Here is a 16,410-nt window from a genome sequence, read left to right as displayed (position 1 = left end):
CTACGTAAAAGCATGTGGTGAATATGCTTGGCACTCATAGGAAGTGGGAATTGACATAATACGATAAGGGACACGATTAGGGAAAATGAAAGTAGGGAGCCGCCAACAAGTTTTTAAGGAACTTGTAAACCATTCACGGATCATAAAAGGCAACCACGAATAAGGGACAACGAAGGCAACAACGATTGACCCGTGAAGGTTACACCCCATTCATAATCCATGAGATTACTAACTCCATATGGTTCGGAACCACGAAAGGAGGATCGGGGATGATGGTACGAAGTGAGTCATGGAGTCACATTCGCCCGTATTGGCCTCTACTCGATTCTTATAGTGAAAAATGATTCCTGCGATCTCAAAGGCATACAAACAGAGATTCAATTTGCTCCAATATATTATTAAGCTAAATTGGTTTAATATAAATGCAACATATAATTCTAAAATATTTGTGATCACTTGAATTAAACAACAAGATTAAAAAGGGACCTAAACCGGTTGTCCAAATTATCTTATTAGGCGTGATTTTCAATTACATATTCCCTTTAAACATGCAATATAGTGATCATAAAAATAATAATAGAATAAACATTAATATTGGAAGCAATTTAACAATAATAGCGTTAGTTAAATTAAATATAAAATAACCCTAATCATGATACTAGCAATATTAAAATAAAATAAGAGTAATTAAATTAATTAATTACTCACATTCCGCGTGTTCCATTAAATTGCTACATCATGAATAAACTGTTAGTAACTTCAATAAAAATATAAAGCAAATGAAAATTAAATTAAATAAATATAGATTTTATTTGGTCCAAACCCTCAGTTATTTATACCTTTCACGCCTTGGTTTAAGGACGGAACCTCGGGTTTAGTATAGACTCTTTGGAGTGCTTAAGGGAAGAATGGTGTAATTAGAAATATAGGTTTAAGGCTTAGGATATGGGAAAGAGAGAAGAGAATGATTTTTGGTGTAAAAGAGAGAAAGAAAGAAGGATTTGATGATCAACCTTGTTGATGTTTGAAAAAGGGGAGATATGACCTCTATTTATAGAGAAAAAAGAAGGGTCGAAGAAAACAAGATAAGATCCGAATTAAATCGGAATAAAACTCGATAGACTGCAGTTTTTGTGGTTTTTGTTTTTATCATATCTTTTGATCCAGAAATCAGAATAAGATATAGTTGGAATCAGATTAAAATATTTTATAGAATAAAAGATATAGCCGAAATAGTGAGACGGTGTCAGTTTTGGATAGAGTTTGACATTTTATTCATATCTTTTCCGTTATAGCTCGGAATTGATATTATAATATATCATTGGAAAGATAATTTCAAGGGCTATCCAACCATCTAAGATTTGGATAAAAACTCTGAGGCACGAAAATATTATTTGTCTATCTTTGAACGTCTTTCGATTCGAATAGAATTAGGACTTTCAAAAAAAGGAGTTTTATTCAATTTCAAACTATTTAGTCTTATCTTTTCAAAAAGGATAATCAAGATCTTTTAGAAACTTATAGAAGATTCTAATTAATCCTAATTGTTTTAGGAATGGAATTAAATAATTTGGACCCTCCACATGATCATTGGGTCGTAGGTAAGGTGGGCTTAGGTTCGGTTTGGGCTCAGTTTAATATTTTGGTCATAACTTATTCGTTATAACTCGGATTTGGGCCTATAATATATCGTTGGAAATCTCTTTTTTTCAAGCCTCATCCAACTATTTAATCATTGGACCCAGATTATGGACCAAAATAAACGGAAATAAACATTTTTATAAAAAGGACACGAAATGAATGATTTTAAAGGACACGAATTGAATTATTTTGGGTTTTAAGGCACGAAAAGAGGAATATAAGTTATGGTTTGGGGAAATGGGCTAGGAATTGGGTTGGTTTATGAAATGGAAATATGGATTTAAGCACTCCAAAAATTAAATACTCAACCCGACCAATAATGGCGGTGAAAGGTTGTTCATCATCAGGTTTAGTTTTGGGGAGACATTTTTAGGTGTCTACAGTCCTTAAGCAGTTAACCCATATTACTGAGAACATCACGAAAGTGGTGAAAAGGGAACACCGAAATCCCGAGCTTGATGCCTATAGTGAAGTCTTTAAGAGAGTAGCTGCAGCTAAACCACTTGTTTACTTGGGAAGGGAGAACCCAGCCAACCTTGAAAACTGGATTAGGGAGTTTGACAAGTTGTTTGATGCTATCAATTGCCCAAGTGAGCTGAGGGTGAACAATGGGGTTTACTACCTGAGGGAGGAAGCTAATTTATGGTGGGCCCAAAGAAAAGGTGAGCTGTTGAAAAAGCCAAACTTTGGGTTGGATGAGTTAAGGAAGCCTTGAGAGAAAAGTTTTACCCTTCCTACCTTAGAAAACAGAAGTGCATGGAGTTTACCAACCTGAGAATGAGAAACATGTCAATAAGTGAATACTACAACAAGTTCATTGAGTTGATGAGAACTACAAGAAAAAGGGAAATTAACAACTGTTTTTTGCGACTACCATAATAATCAATCGCAAAAATTATTTTTGCGACTGAAAAAGACGAGTAGTCGCAAAGTTTGCAACTAATTTTGTAATAGTTTCTACGTGGTCGCTAATTAGCAACTGATTTTTACGACTACCATAATAATAAGTCGCAAAAATTATTTTTGCGACTGAAAAAGATGAATAGTCGCAAATTTTGCAGCCGATTTTGCAGTAGTTGTTATGCGGTCTCTAATCTGCGACGACACTCTTATAAGTTTTGCGACTAAATTATAGTTGTTGGGTTAACAATTTAAATTATTTATAAAAAAAAAAAAATTGCGATTGCTATTGCAACTATTCGATAGTTGCTACTATTGTTGTTAAAATTTATTAAAAGAGAAATAAAAAAAAATTATTAAAGGAGAAATTAAAAAGGATTTTTTTGACTTTTACCACAAAAAAAAATCACAAAATTAATTTTTTACTACCAAAACTTTGATTTTATCACAAAAAAAAATTAAAAATTGTTTTTTACCACATGTCACCAAAAATCTAATCGAAATTTATATATTATTCGATTTTTGTGCCAAATACATGGTCTTTAGGGGTTTTGATACTTTGGATCCAATTTGAGGTCATAATTGACAAAAATGATAATAATTGTTTCCTTTTATGAGTCTAAAAATACATCGACTTGCGTAAAATACTCAAAACGACTCATTTTCGATCATTTTTTGTCAATTCTGACCTCAATTTGAATCTACAAGGCGAAAATGCTCCCTTAATCTTATGAAAAACATGTTTTGCGCACGAAAATCGAAGAATTTTTTTTAACCGTTTTCTTTACGTAGGTTGAAAAAAACAATTTAGTTTTTTTTATGGTAATGTAAAACTTTTAAAAATTTTGGTAGTAAAAAATAATTTTGTGTGTTTTTTTTTGGGTAATAGTGAAAAAAATTCATAAAAAAACCCTTAGTATTGCATGTTGTATTGTTGTTCCCTCAAACCAAGAACTAAATCACTCTTCTTTACGGGTAAATACAAGTTAATCTCTGAGATTCACAAAATTTGTTTATCACATGACAATTTTGTAAATAAATCAACAACTTTTTCCATAAAAGTGGATCCTACATTAATGATGACTAAATAAAGTTGTTCATTTATTTACCAAAATGCCATGTGATAAACAAATTTTGTTTATCCCAGAGATTAACTAGGGCTTCCTCCTTTTTTACTTGAGTCATTCATAATACGTAATTACATACTCTTTTTCCTCCTCCCCACACCCCCCCCCCCCAAAAAAAAAAAAAAAAAACAAAAACAAAACAGAAGGCCAAGTTCAGAACTTCAGAGTAATCAATCAACCCGTCGTCGTCGTCTTAATCTGTCGCCGCTGCGCCACCACATCTCCTCCCAGGTTAGTCACGTATTCTTCCCCTTCCTACTGTCCATTCCATCTTTCTCTTACTACAATTGGCCAATTGTGAATTTTAGTTTATCATTGAGTTTTTTGCCCAATTTTTTAAAATCTGGTTTCCATTGCGATTTGCGAATTGATTTTAATCTAATTAAATTGATTGAATTTCGAGTTGATTTATTTGCGAATTGATTGAATTGATTTTAACTCTGGTTTCCATTGAGAATTGATTTTAATCTAGCTGCCAATTGCAAATTTTAGGATTATCATAGTCAATTAATGAAAAACCTATCAAAAGTGATTGATTATGCAAAAAGCCCTAATTATTTTCAATGTAAAGATCCCAAGTTATATTATTCCAACTTTTTTTTTTCCTCTAAATGTGGTTGATTGGTTAGAGTATGTGAGATATGATCTACAGCCACTTATTCAACAATGCTCAATCAAAATCATGAGCTCTTTGAGGTATTCATTTTATGTATCATTCTGCCTCAATATTCTTTAATTTATAAAGTTTTGATTTTTGTTTTTGAGGCTGTTTACATCTATAACTGATCAACCATTCTAAATAACATTAGTGAATGTTTCTTAGTTAGCCAATACCCAACTTTATTTAGTCTTACTCTCCTTCATAGTTCATACTTCATGCATCACTTGCTAGTGGATTATTTTATTAAATATTCATTGTACTTACAATGGAAACTAAGTCATGTCTATTGTCCTTATCTTTGCCAGCTCTCGTATGGTTGTGCTAGTTCAGTTGCTATTGAAATCTAATTCTGCAAGCTCCTTGATAGATGATTATGCTCCGTGCCTAGAGACACGTGAACAAGAAGGCCAGATTGCGGATAATAGCAGTTATATCTGGGTGTGCTTAAATTATACTCTAGGTGCTAGAGTATTTTTAGTGAGTTGCTTATACTATTGAATTTGTTATGTGGCTTTCTATTGATATCATCTCTTTTTTTTTACAGCTTCTTATTGACAATATCAGCAGGCCGCACCAAATGTGACTCATTTGCTACTTAAATTTGATCTAGATACCCTGATTGAGCTTACATCCTTACAGCCAAGATTTAATTATAGGTACGGTGACTTTAGGTTTATGTGAATTCATTGTATTGATTGTTTTGTTCTTATAAGTTTTCTCATCTCTGTATTGATTTGTGATACAGAGTTGCTTAATTATGGTTATTCTTGATATGTTGGATAAACTTTTGAAGCCGGGCGTAAATGCATTGCTTCATGAGTGTTTGGGTACTAAAATGGTCATACCCATTTTAGTCTTGGTTAATTCTACCCATATAAGCCCAAAAAAGGGCATAAAAAGGTCTAAAAGGTCCCAAATAAGTAAAATGCATCAATATGGCCTTCAACGACCCACATATGTACTTTTAAGGGTTCACTAACACCCACCATGTATGCCTATATATACCCCTCAAGGGGCCAAAGGTAAAGAAGGTCACTCTTATCATCTAAGATGACCATACTCCTTCACTCTCTCCCCTTAACTCCTCTCAATATATGCATTGTTTGGCTACTAACTTTGGCGTCGGAGGCTCCACCTCGGGGTCCACCCCCGGGGCTCGGGGTTCATTTTGCAGGTCGATTCAAGGCCCAAATTCGAGGTTCTCAGGCACCCCTTCGAGGCCCGGTTAGCTCTTTTTTTGCCGAAACAATGAGTATGAATTTCAGGTTAGTCTTTTATTTAGATAGCTACAAAGTACCAATACTAGTCTTGAGAGTTTTCAAGTGTTGGTGATTGTTCTTATCTGTAATCTAATTAAGGGTCTTTAATTTTACTTTTTATGCTGGCACATAAGTCCTTTGGTGCATGTTTTATGATTTGAACATTTGAGACCATATTTACTAATACATATCTTAATGCAGGGAGAATATATGGAAAAACTTGAGGAATATAAGAACAAAGAAATTGAGATAAGCTCCAACAAAGTCTACTTAGAGGTTGTATGTGGGCAAAAGAAAGGAAAAGTTTACGGTTTAGGGAGCGCTTCATAAATGTACTTCAAGAACGATTTGTGGATAACTACTGATCTTTAATATTTGGAGGCATATTTGTATATCGTCATTAGTTCTTATTTGAAGTAGCTTCCTTTATATGAGTGGTGATTTTGAAACAATTAGTCATGTGGTTTAGAATATTATTTTTTTATTATATTGATACAAATTGATGATATTATTTTTGATATTTTAATAAAATTGACATTTTGGTTATTTTAATTTACGCTTGGGAACCCTTTTCTTTTCTTTCGGTGACTGACATTGGTCATCACTAAATTATGGTCTCCAAATATTTATAGTCAATTACAAAAATTTAGCGACTGCAGATTTGTTTTAGAGACTGAATGGTTAGTTGCAAAATAATTGGTCTTAGTAGTCTCTAATCCGTCGCAAATTATTAGTCTTGCAGTCGCTAATCCGTCACAAAATATTGGTCTCCGTAGTCTTAAATTATTGGTCTTCATAGTTGCTAATCCGTCGCAAATATTTTACGACGGACAGTGATTTAGTTGCTAAAATTTTAAAGTTAGTCACTAAATTGTAGTCACAAAGTCGTTGCAAATCCGTCGCTAAATTTGCGACTATCCAAAAATAAGTCGCAAAAATGAATTTGCGACGAGGTCTTAAGCGACTAGCCAAAGTAGTTGCAAATCCGTCGCAAATTCATTTTTGCGACGAATTAGGTCGTCGCTAATTCGCCTTTTTCTTGTAGTGAGGTTTTCCCCAAAAGTAGTCCGTACTGAAACCATCAAAGCTCAGAGATTTGAGCAAGGCCTAACCTTGACCCTCCAAGGGAAGCTAGGGGGAGTGACTTTTGAGACCCTAGATGAAGTCTATGGCCGTGCATCCCATCTGTACGGAATTAAGGAGAGGGAGATGGAGCATTTGGGGGAGAAAAGGAAGAAACCGGACTCTTTTCACGGGGGTGAAAAGAGGCACATGCCCAATGGGAATTACCAAGGGAATTCTGGAGACAGGAGGGACAACAAGGGAAACTTTGGGAAGGGGAATGGAGGTCAGTCGTCCAACCATAAGGGGAATGGGAACCAAAGGGGTGAGAAACCCAAGAGGAGGTATTTCTGCAAGCGGTGTGAGAAAGATCACCCAGGGAAGGACTATGAGGGAAACCCAGTAACTTGTCGTTACTGTCAGAAGTTGGGACACCGTGAGTATGAGTGTTTCAAGAAGGAACCTGATGTTAAGTCTGGGAAGGTGAAAGAGTCTAGTGCACCTAGTAAATCACCTCGGTCTAGTGGACCTACAACCAAGCCTGGAACCAGTAGCGGTGCGGGAAGTGCCCCAAAGGGTCATGTGTTCGTGATGAATAGTCGTCAGGCTGAGTTTGCTAATGATGTGGTAATTGGTGTTTTCTTTATAAGTTCTTTTCCTATGAAAGTCTTGTTTGTTTTAGGGGCGTCGCATTCTTTTATTTCTAAGAAAGTAGTTGGGAGTCTCAGGTTAGAGAGTCCTAAGTCAGTTTCTCTAGGTGTGTCTATTCCGTCTGGGGAAGTGAGGAGTTGTTCGAGATTGTTTTTGAGTGTGCCTATTCCCATCTCTAGGGTAGAGTTTCTGGCCGATTTGATCGAGTTTGACTTTAATGACTTTGATGTGATTCTGGGTTTGGATTGGTTGGGAAAGTATGAAGCAAAAATTGATTGTGCGGCTAAAAAGGTCACATTGACTAGCCCAAGTAAGACCAAAGTGGTGTATAAGAAGGAAGGGAAAAGCTTAGGGTTGAGAATCGTGTCTGCAATGCAACTACAGAAGCTGGTTAAGAAGAGTTGTCCTTTGTTTTTGTGTAGTGTTTAAGAGGTTGAAAGTGAGGAAAAGAAAGGTGAAGAGGGTATTCCTGTTATAGAAGAGTTTCAAAATGTGTTTCCAGATGAGATTCCTAGTATGCCACCAGTAAGGGATGTTGAGTTCACTATCGACCTAGTGCCTGGAACTGGACCTATTTCTAAGGCTCCATATAGGATGGCTCCAGCTGAGTTGATGGAGTTGAAGACCCAGTTGGATGATTTGTTGGAGAAAGGTTATATTAGGCCTAGTTCATCACCCTAGGGAGCTCCAGTATTGTTTGTGAAGAAGAAAGATGGAAGTATGAGGTTGTGTATAGATTATCGAGAGTTGAATAAGGTGACAGTGAAGAATAAGTATCCATTACCAATGATCGATGATTTGTTTGACCAGTTGAAGGGAGCAGGGGTCTTCTCAAAGATAGATTTGAGATCGGGTTATCACCAGTTGAGAATTGCGGAGCAAGATATTGCAAAGAGTGCTTTCAGGACTCGTTATGGTCACTATGAGTTCACAGTGATGCCATTTGGTTTGACCAATGCACCTGCAGTGTTCATGGATTTGATGCATAGGATTTTTAGGCCATACTTGGACAAGTTTGTGGTGGTGTTTATTGATGATATTTTGGTCTATTTGAAGGATGAAGAAGAGCATAAGGAGCATTTGAGACAAGTGTTGTCATGTTTGAGGGAGCATCAGTTGTATGCCAAGTTGTCTAAGTGTGAGTTTTGGTTGGAGAAAGTAGCATTTTTGGGCCATGTGATTTCCAAGGACGGATTTTAAGTGGACCCAAGCAAGATTCGAGCTGTGAGTGATTAGCCAACCCCAAAGAATGTATCGAATGTAAGGAGTTTCTTGGGTTTAGCAGGCTATTACAGAAGGTTTGTGAAGGATTTTTCAAGGATTTCAAAGCCCATGACAAGTTTGATGAAAAAGGAGCATAAGTTTTTGTGGACTCCCGAGTGTTAGGAGGCATTTAAGATCTTGAAAGAAAGGTTAACCACAACACCTATGCTGGCTTTGCCGGATGGAAGTGATCTATATGACGTGTATAGTGATGCATCGAAGTTGGGATTGGGATGTGTGTTGATGCAAAATCGAAGAGTGATTGCCTATGCCTCGAGGTAGTTGAAGGTTCACGAAGGGAATTACCCAACCCACGATTTGGAGTTAGCTGCAATAGTGTTTGCCTTGAAGATTTGGAGACATTACTTGTATAGGGTGACTTGTAGGATTTTCACGGACCATAAGAGTTTGAAGTACATTTTCACCCAGACGCACTTGAATGGGAGGCAGAGACGATGGTTGGAGTATATGAGTGATTATACATTGGATATTCAGTATCATGAGGGAAAGGCTAATGTGGTGACAGATGCTTTAAGCAGAAAGTCAGAGCATACGGTGAATGTGATGGTAGTACCAGACCAGTTGTGTGTGGGATTTCAGAAGTTGAACTTGGAAGTAGTGGGGCATGGTGAGCTGGCTAGGATGTTGAATGCCCTGGTGGTTCAACCATCCATTTATGATGAGATAAGGGAAAGTCAATTGGAAGATGAGAAGTTAAAGACAATAAAGAAGAAGATTGATGAAGGAGAAGTGTTGGATTTCACCATTGGTGATGAGGGAAGTATTTGATTTAAGGGAAGATGGTGTGTACCGCAGAATCGTGGTGATCTGAAACGACGATTGATGGAAGAAGCCCATAATTCTCCTTATTCAATGCATCCTGGAGGGGATAAGTTGTATAAGGACATGAAGAAGACTTTTTGGTGGCCCAATATGAAGAGAGAAGTGGTTGAATTTGTGGCTAAGTGTTTGACATGTCAGAAGGTGAAGATTGAGCATCGTAGACCTCAAGGAAAGGTCCAATCCTTGGAGGTGCCCAAGTGGAAATGGGATTCAATTTCTATGGATTTTGTGGGAACCTTGCCAAAGACCAAGGCAGGGAATGACTATTTGGGTAATAGTGGACAGGTTGACGAAGTCAGCAGCATTCATACCCATGAGAAGTACTTGGACCATGGATCAGTTGGGAAGAGCATGTGTGAAGTTTTTGGTGAAGTACCATGGGGTACCCACGGATATTATTTCGGATAGAGATTCAAGATTTTTGTCTAACTTTTGGCAAAGTTTGCAAAAAGCGATGGGAACTAAGTTGTTAATGAGCACAACATTTCACCCAGTGACAGATGGTCAAATGGAAAGAACGATTCAGACATTGGAGGACATGTTGAGAGCTTGTGTGATGGAGTATCAAGGGTGTTGGGAAGACCACCTAGATTTAATAGAGTTCTTTTACAACAACAGTTACCATGCAAGCATTGGAATGGCACCGTTTGAAGCATTGTATGGTCGGAAGTGTAGAAGCCTAGTGTGTTGGAATGATATAAGTGAGACTATGGTTCTTGGACCAGAGATGATTGAGGATGTGGTGAAGCAGGTCAAGTTGATCCAAGAAAAGATTAAAGCAGCTCAAGATCGACAGAAAAGTTATGCTGATTGAAAAGGAGGGAATAGGAGTATGAAGTAGGAGAGAAAGTTTTGTTGAAAATTTCACCCATGAAAGGTGTGATGAGGTTCGGGAAGAAAGGGAAATTAAGCCCAAAGCACATAGGGCCTTATGAGATCATTCAGAAAGTGGGGAAAGTGGCTTATAAGTTGTATTTGCCTAACGAGCTTGAGAAGGTTCACAATGTGTTCCATGTGAGCCAAATCCGAAAGTATATTCCTGATGTGACACATGTGTTACAACCAGAAACCATTGAGATGGATGAGAATTTGACTTATGAGGAAAGACCAGTAAAGATTCTTGACTCTAAGGTTAGGAGAACAAGGAACAAGGATGTGAGCATTGTAAAAGTGTTGTGGTCAAATCAAAAAACTGAAGAGGCTACATGGGAAGCTGAGGCTGATATGAGGAAACGCTATCCAGAGTTGTTTGCCTAAGGTTAGTGGTCGAGTTACAGGGGCGTAACTCCTTTTAAGGGGGGTAGAGGGTGATAGAGTTTCGCGCGTCTGCTTTTTGAGTCATTTTTGAGTGATTTCGAGTCTTATTTGAGTCTTGAGTCAAGTTAGGATGTGCATGAACCAATAATTTCAAAATGATTTTCGTTTCTTTTGGCTAAGTTTCGGGTCGAAATTTATTTTAAGGGGGGTAGACTGTAACACCCCGTATTTTCATACGTATTTTCCTAATTAATTATTATTTTCTAAAAAGGGTATTTTAGTAATTCAACTTACTATTTAAATCTTGGAGCCAAAATGATATTTGAATTTTGGTGCCAAAAGTATTTTAAAAACAAATTATTATTGATAAGATTTATTATCCATTTATTTTATTTTAAGAACTGGATTATTTATATATTTCAGATATTTTAATTAAGGCAAAAGCTATATTTTATTATTATTTTAATAAGTCCGAAAATCCCATTTATTTAACTAATAAATTTCGGATTTTCCTATGTGAAAATATGATTTTATTAGTTAAATTATTTGGTGAATATTTGGTATTTTATTATTTAATAAATATTATTTACACAATTATTATAATTCTTTAAAACTAGCAAAATAATTTCCTAAATACTAAATAGGAGGGCCGAAAATATGAGCTTGAGAAAGCTCAAGAATTTCGGCCATCCCATGTAGATTTTGGGAAAAATATTTTGGTAATTTGTATTTTTAATTTTAAAATCTCCTATTTTCCTTAATTCTGATTCTCCACCTTTTTAGTATCCCATCATTATATTTTCTTGTCATTCATTCTTCTTAATTATTCCCCAAGTAATTCCAATTTCCTTAATATTTTTCATGACATACATACCTTCCATATTCAATTATACACAATCTCTTCAATATTAAAACTTTCCTTAAATCTTTACTCACTTCTCCAAGTAATCCCTTAAACCCTACTTACCATAATTCTTCCTACATTTTCTTACCATAAATCTTTCATGAGCTAGCCTATAAATACCCCTTCATACCTCTCACATTCTTCACACCGATTCTCTTCTTTTCTTCTCCTCAATTTTACACAAATTATCCCGTTTATCTTTGAATCCAATTTTCGGGCACTTCTGGTCAGTTTTAGGGTATTGACTTTTTCACGGAAAATTGTTCCTCTCGAAAAATCCTTGAGGTTAGGCTCAAAAATCACCCAATTCGGAGTTATAACAAAGGAGTTATAGCCTCTGCAAGTTCTGCCTCTTTTTTCCAACGCAAATCCTATTCTTCTTTTTCCTTGGTTTCTATTAAAACTTCTCATAATAATTTTATATTAATCTCCCATTATAATAATAATAATTTAATAAGAGAAAAGGAGAAGAAAGATAAGAAACCAAGGAGAAAAAAGAATTGGATTTGCGTTGGAAAAAGAAGGCAGAACTTGCAGAGGCTATAACTCCTTCGTTATAACTCCGAATTGGGTGATTCTTGAGTCTAATCTCAAGGATTTTTCGAGATTAACAATTTTCTGTGAAACGTCAATACTCCAAAACTGAACAGAAGTGCCCGAAAATTGACTTCAAAGATAAATGGGATAATTTGTGTAAAATTGAGAAGAAAAAAAGAGAATTGGTGTGAAGAATGTGAGAGGTATGGAGGGGTATTTATAGGCTAGATCATGCAAGATTTATGGAAGGAAAATGTAGGAAGAATTATGGTAAGTAGGGTTTAAGGGATTACTTGGAGAAGTGGGTAAAGATTTAAGGAAAGTTTTAATATTGAAGAGATTGTGTATAATTGAATATGGAAGGTATGTATGTCATGAAAAATATCAAGGAAATTGGAATTACTTGGGGAATAATTAAGAAGGATGAATGGCAAGAAAATATAATGATTAGATATTAAAAAGATGGAGAATTAGAATTAAGGAAAATAGGAGATTTTAATGAGATAATTAAAAATACAAACTACCAAAATATTTTTCCCAAAATCTACATGGGATGGCCAAAATTCTTGAGCTTTCCCAAGCTCATATTTTCGTCCCTCCTATTTAGTATTTAGGAAATTATTTTGCTATTTTAAGGAATTAAAATAATTGTGTAAATAATATTTATTAAATAATAAAATACCAAATATCCACCAAATAATTTAAATAATAAAATCAGATTTTCACATAGGAAAATCCGAAATTTATTAGTCAAATAAATGGGATTTTTGGACTTATTAAAATAATAATAAAATATAGCTTTTGCCTTAATTAAAATATCCGAAATATATAAATAATCTATTTTTTAAAATAAAATAAATGGATAATAAATCTTATCCAAAATAATAATTTGTTTTTAAAATACTTTTGGCACCAAAATTCAAATATCATTTTGGCTCCAAGATTTAAATAGTAAGTTGAATTACTAAAATACCCTTTTTAGAAAATAATAATTAATTAGGAAAATACGTGTGAAAATACGGGGTATTACGTGACATGTGTCATGCTTTACCTTAATAACCGGTCAACTTTTAATATAATAGGTTTTGACTCATTTTGAGAAAATATATTACAAAAGTTGAATTATTCTGAGTTAATTCAAAAGTTGGCTTATTTTGAGCTAACCAAGCAAAGGTTAACTTATTTTTGACAAATTTTCCTTTTTAATTCTAAAGCTTGTCAAATTTATATTTTTGTCATCCTATATGCATTGTAAACGTATAGTAGATATGCGCTGAGATGAACTTCGATAGGAAGAACTATAAATTTATAACCAATTTATTGGCAAAGACTACTAAATTTATCTCACATTTCCTATCACTTTCCAAGTCCAACTAGACCTTGTCAAAGTCGACCCAACCCAAAATTGCACGAGTTCAGGCAGAATTCTTCGGACTGAAATTAAAGTTGAACTGTGAATTTCAAGTGAAAAAAGGAGGGAGAATTGAAGGTTTTAGTGGCTAGGTGGCACTACACAACCGCTGACGATGGTAATTCACGACATGATTTCAAGATGAAGCTGCTATGGGTGGCATCAGGTTAGGAAGGGTGTAAGAGGTCAGGCGCATGAATAGGCTAGCTGAGGTAGTGATGTGTATTCAGGTAGGGGCAGGTGGGGTTGGTGATTTTGGTGGTGGTGGGGAGGAATGGGGGGGGGGGGGGGGGGGGGGGGGAGAAGAATAGAGGAGATAGAGTGTAATTGAAGGGGATAATGGGTAAAAATTAAAAGGGGTGATATTGAGTGAACACGTGATAGGTGCCTCGAGTAGACAATGCCAGAAAATAAGATCGAAACCATGAAATGGGCCTAAGGTATAATCTCGACATCTCACAAAAAAAAATTGGACTAAGGTGTGTTATTATTAAAAAAAAAAATTATAAGGTTGTTTTCCCCAAAAAAAAGTGTTGAGAAAAGTGATTTCTCACAAATTTTAGAAAATCATATATAACTAATATATAAAGCTAAACTGTTAGCCAGGTCACAAGGCAGCGACACTTGGCATTGTAACTTTTCGCCAAGTGTCGTGCCATGTTTTTTAAATACACTTCATAAGATAAAAAGTTAGTTTAAAATTATATTTGGATAGAATTTTAGGATAAAATTGTTAGTTTAGAGTTTTATTTTCGATAAAATAACAATATTTCAGATGTCCAAATTGAATTATAATTTTATTCAAAAAAAATATTAGATTATAATTCTCAAAAATTATCTAAAAAATTTATTTTTATATCATAATAATTTTTGGAGCGGAGGAAGTAGTTTAAAGTGTAAAACATCCATTTATAATATATGTTAATCGGTTAAAATAATATACTTCACAATCTAATAGAATTTTATTACTACGTAGACCTGTCAATTAGCTAGGGTCGGATCATGAGTCATCTCGGATTGGGTCACTTCAGGTTACGAGTCAAAAAATGTTCAACCTTTATCCAAATTTTAGGTTCGGGTCAACCCCAACGGGGTTTGAACATTTATATTATTTTATATAATTTTTTTTACTAATTTTTTTTTTTATTTTTTTAATGTATTAAATCAAATATGTTCACCAACATTATTATTAATCCTTGCATGCCTGTTAAATAGTAAATCGTACAAAAGCACATCAATTCCTCACTAATTTTGTAAATAATTTTGTATCAATGATATATATCTTAAAATTTGACATATAGATTAAAATTAAAATTTATTTTCAAATTCAATAAACAACCCGAGAATCGCACGGGATTCAAAACTAGGATCATATAACTAATATATAAAGCTAAACTTTTAGCCAAGTCACGAGGCAGTGACACTTGGCGTGCGAACTTTTCGTCACATGTCGCTCCACGTTGGATAGCTTTAAATAGACTTCATAAGATAAAAAAGTTAATTTAAACTTCTATTTGGATATAATTTTAGGATAAAATTGTTACTTTAGAGTTTTATTTTTGATAAAATACCAATATTTCAGATGTACAAATTGAATTATAATTTTATTCAAAAAAATTATTAGAATATAATTCACAAAAATTATCATATAAACTTATTTTTTATATCATAATATTTTTTTGGAGCAAAGGAAGTAGTTCAATGCGTAAAACGTCCATTTATAATAGGAAAAATGGAAATTAATAATCCCACCTTTGCCTATTCTGCTCAAAACAATCCCACCTTTTCGAAATCTGGAAACAAACCCACCTTTTACACCCATCTTCTTATAACAAGCCCTATTCATTTTTTTACCGGTTAATTTAATTAATCTTTTTTTTTTTTTTTCCGGTTTACTCTTATAATTTTATCAAATTACCGTTGAGATCAATTAATTCCCCATTAAATCCCCAACTGTACTACTTCTCTCCCTCTCTGCCATTTCCCTTAAATTCGCACCTCCTCCATTCAATTTTCTCACTCCTTTTCATTTATCTTTTGCTCTAAGTTATTTCTGTCTTCTGCAATGGCAAGTCACCACTCTCTTGGCTCAACATCAAGGTCTAGGTCGAGGTTATCTCCCTCCTCGTTTCAGATTTATTGCTACCACAATGAAATAGCTCCATTGAGGACGGTGAAGTACGATGGTCCGCACAAAGGGAAGCGATTTTTCGGGTGTTCTTATTGGCCGGTTTGGTTCTGTCCGTTAATTTTGTTTTTCAATTTAATAATTTATTTATTTTGAATTGTTATGGTAGATTAATAATTGATTGAATTTTTTAGGAACAGAGGACTTGCGGTTTCTTTAAATGGGTGGATGAGGTGGATGATGTTCGTGATTTGCAATGGATTGTTTGTGAATTGCTGACAAGGTGGACTCGCTGAAAGAAAAGATACGAAAGCTGAAGGGAAAAAACGAGAAATTGGAGGACGATGTTGCGGAAATGGGGATAGCCACCACTGAAACCTTGTATAAGATGAAGGAAAGCAACAGAGACAAGAATTTAATTATGTGTTTGGTGTTATCCTGGGCTTTTTTCACTTTAGTTTTAGTGTTTAAGGAATTTCTGTAGGAATGTGGTAGTGCGGATGGTAGGGGATGGTGATGGTTTTTTTTTTTGGTATGTCTTAGGTTGGTGGGTTAATGTTGTGGGGTGTATCTCCTTTTGGGTAAAATATGTGCATGTAAAGCTGATGATGGTGATGTTTATGGATGTAGTAGCCTGTAATAATGCAGCATTGTAGTACTTTTGTGGGGGTGATATTGTCTTAGATGAAAATAGTAGGGGCTGCATTATCTAACTTTATTTTGTGGAAATGCTTCAGTGAATGAAAAATGATGACTTTATGGAATA

General features: G+C 34.9%; 2 protein-coding genes and 2 long non-coding RNA genes across 6 annotated transcripts; all 4 read left to right on the top strand.

Moving 5' to 3' along the window:
* The first annotated feature begins 3,579 nt into the window (after positions 1-3,579).
* On the top strand, positions 3,580-6,072 carry LOC110712938. 3 transcript variants are annotated; one of them, XR_002509735.1, is made up of 5 exons: positions 3,581-3,899; positions 4,635-4,789; positions 4,874-4,985; positions 5,075-5,594; positions 5,790-6,072. It is a non-coding gene; the product is annotated as an uncharacterized LOC110712938 (long non-coding RNA). The 3 variants fall into 3 exon arrangements; XR_002509734.1 differs by having other exon boundaries at positions 3,580-3,899; positions 4,635-4,767; positions 4,874-5,594; XR_002509733.1 differs by having other exon boundaries at positions 3,580-3,899; positions 4,874-5,594.
* Positions 6,073-6,797: 725 nt separating this feature from the next.
* Positions 6,798-7,982, top strand: LOC110712976. The gene is made up of 2 exons (XM_021891434.1): positions 6,798-7,611; positions 7,732-7,982. Exons 1-2 carry the CDS (start codon positions 6,798-6,800, stop codon positions 7,980-7,982), a joined length of 1,065 nt encoding a protein of 354 aa, XP_021747126.1.
* Positions 7,983-10,277: 2,295 nt separating this feature from the next.
* Positions 10,278-10,664, top strand: LOC110712974. Its single transcript, XM_021891433.1, has one exon. It carries the CDS (start codon positions 10,278-10,280, stop codon positions 10,662-10,664), a length of 387 nt encoding a protein of 128 aa, XP_021747125.1.
* A 4,591-nt stretch (positions 10,665-15,255) lies between these two features.
* On the top strand, positions 15,256-16,410 carry LOC110712897. Its single transcript, XR_002509718.1, has 2 exons — positions 15,256-15,746; positions 15,839-16,410. It is a non-coding gene; the product is annotated as an uncharacterized LOC110712897 (long non-coding RNA).

Source organism: Chenopodium quinoa, unplaced genomic scaffold, assembly GCF_001683475.1.
Source record: "Chenopodium quinoa cultivar QQ74 unplaced genomic scaffold, ASM168347v1, whole genome shotgun sequence".
Classification (NCBI taxonomy): domain Eukaryota; kingdom Viridiplantae; phylum Streptophyta; class Magnoliopsida; order Caryophyllales; family Amaranthaceae; genus Chenopodium; species Chenopodium quinoa.
Note: the sequence above shows the minus strand (reverse complement) of the source record. Positions and strands in the feature narration are given on the sequence as shown.

Bases quoted from the DNA above. Each gene is read 5' to 3' on its own strand.
- LOC110712974 (XM_021891433.1), top strand. From the start codon at position 10,278: ATGAAAGGTGTGATGAGGTTCGGGAAGAAAGGGAAATTAAGCCCAAAG.
- LOC110712976 (XM_021891434.1), top strand. From the start codon at position 6,798: ATGGAGCATTTGGGGGAGAAAAGGAAGAAACCGGACTCTTTTCACGGG. The intron at 7,612-7,731 runs GTAAGACCAAAG...GTAGTGTTTAAG, and splicing joins GGTCACATTGACTAGCCCAA to AGGTTGAAAGTGAGGAAAAG.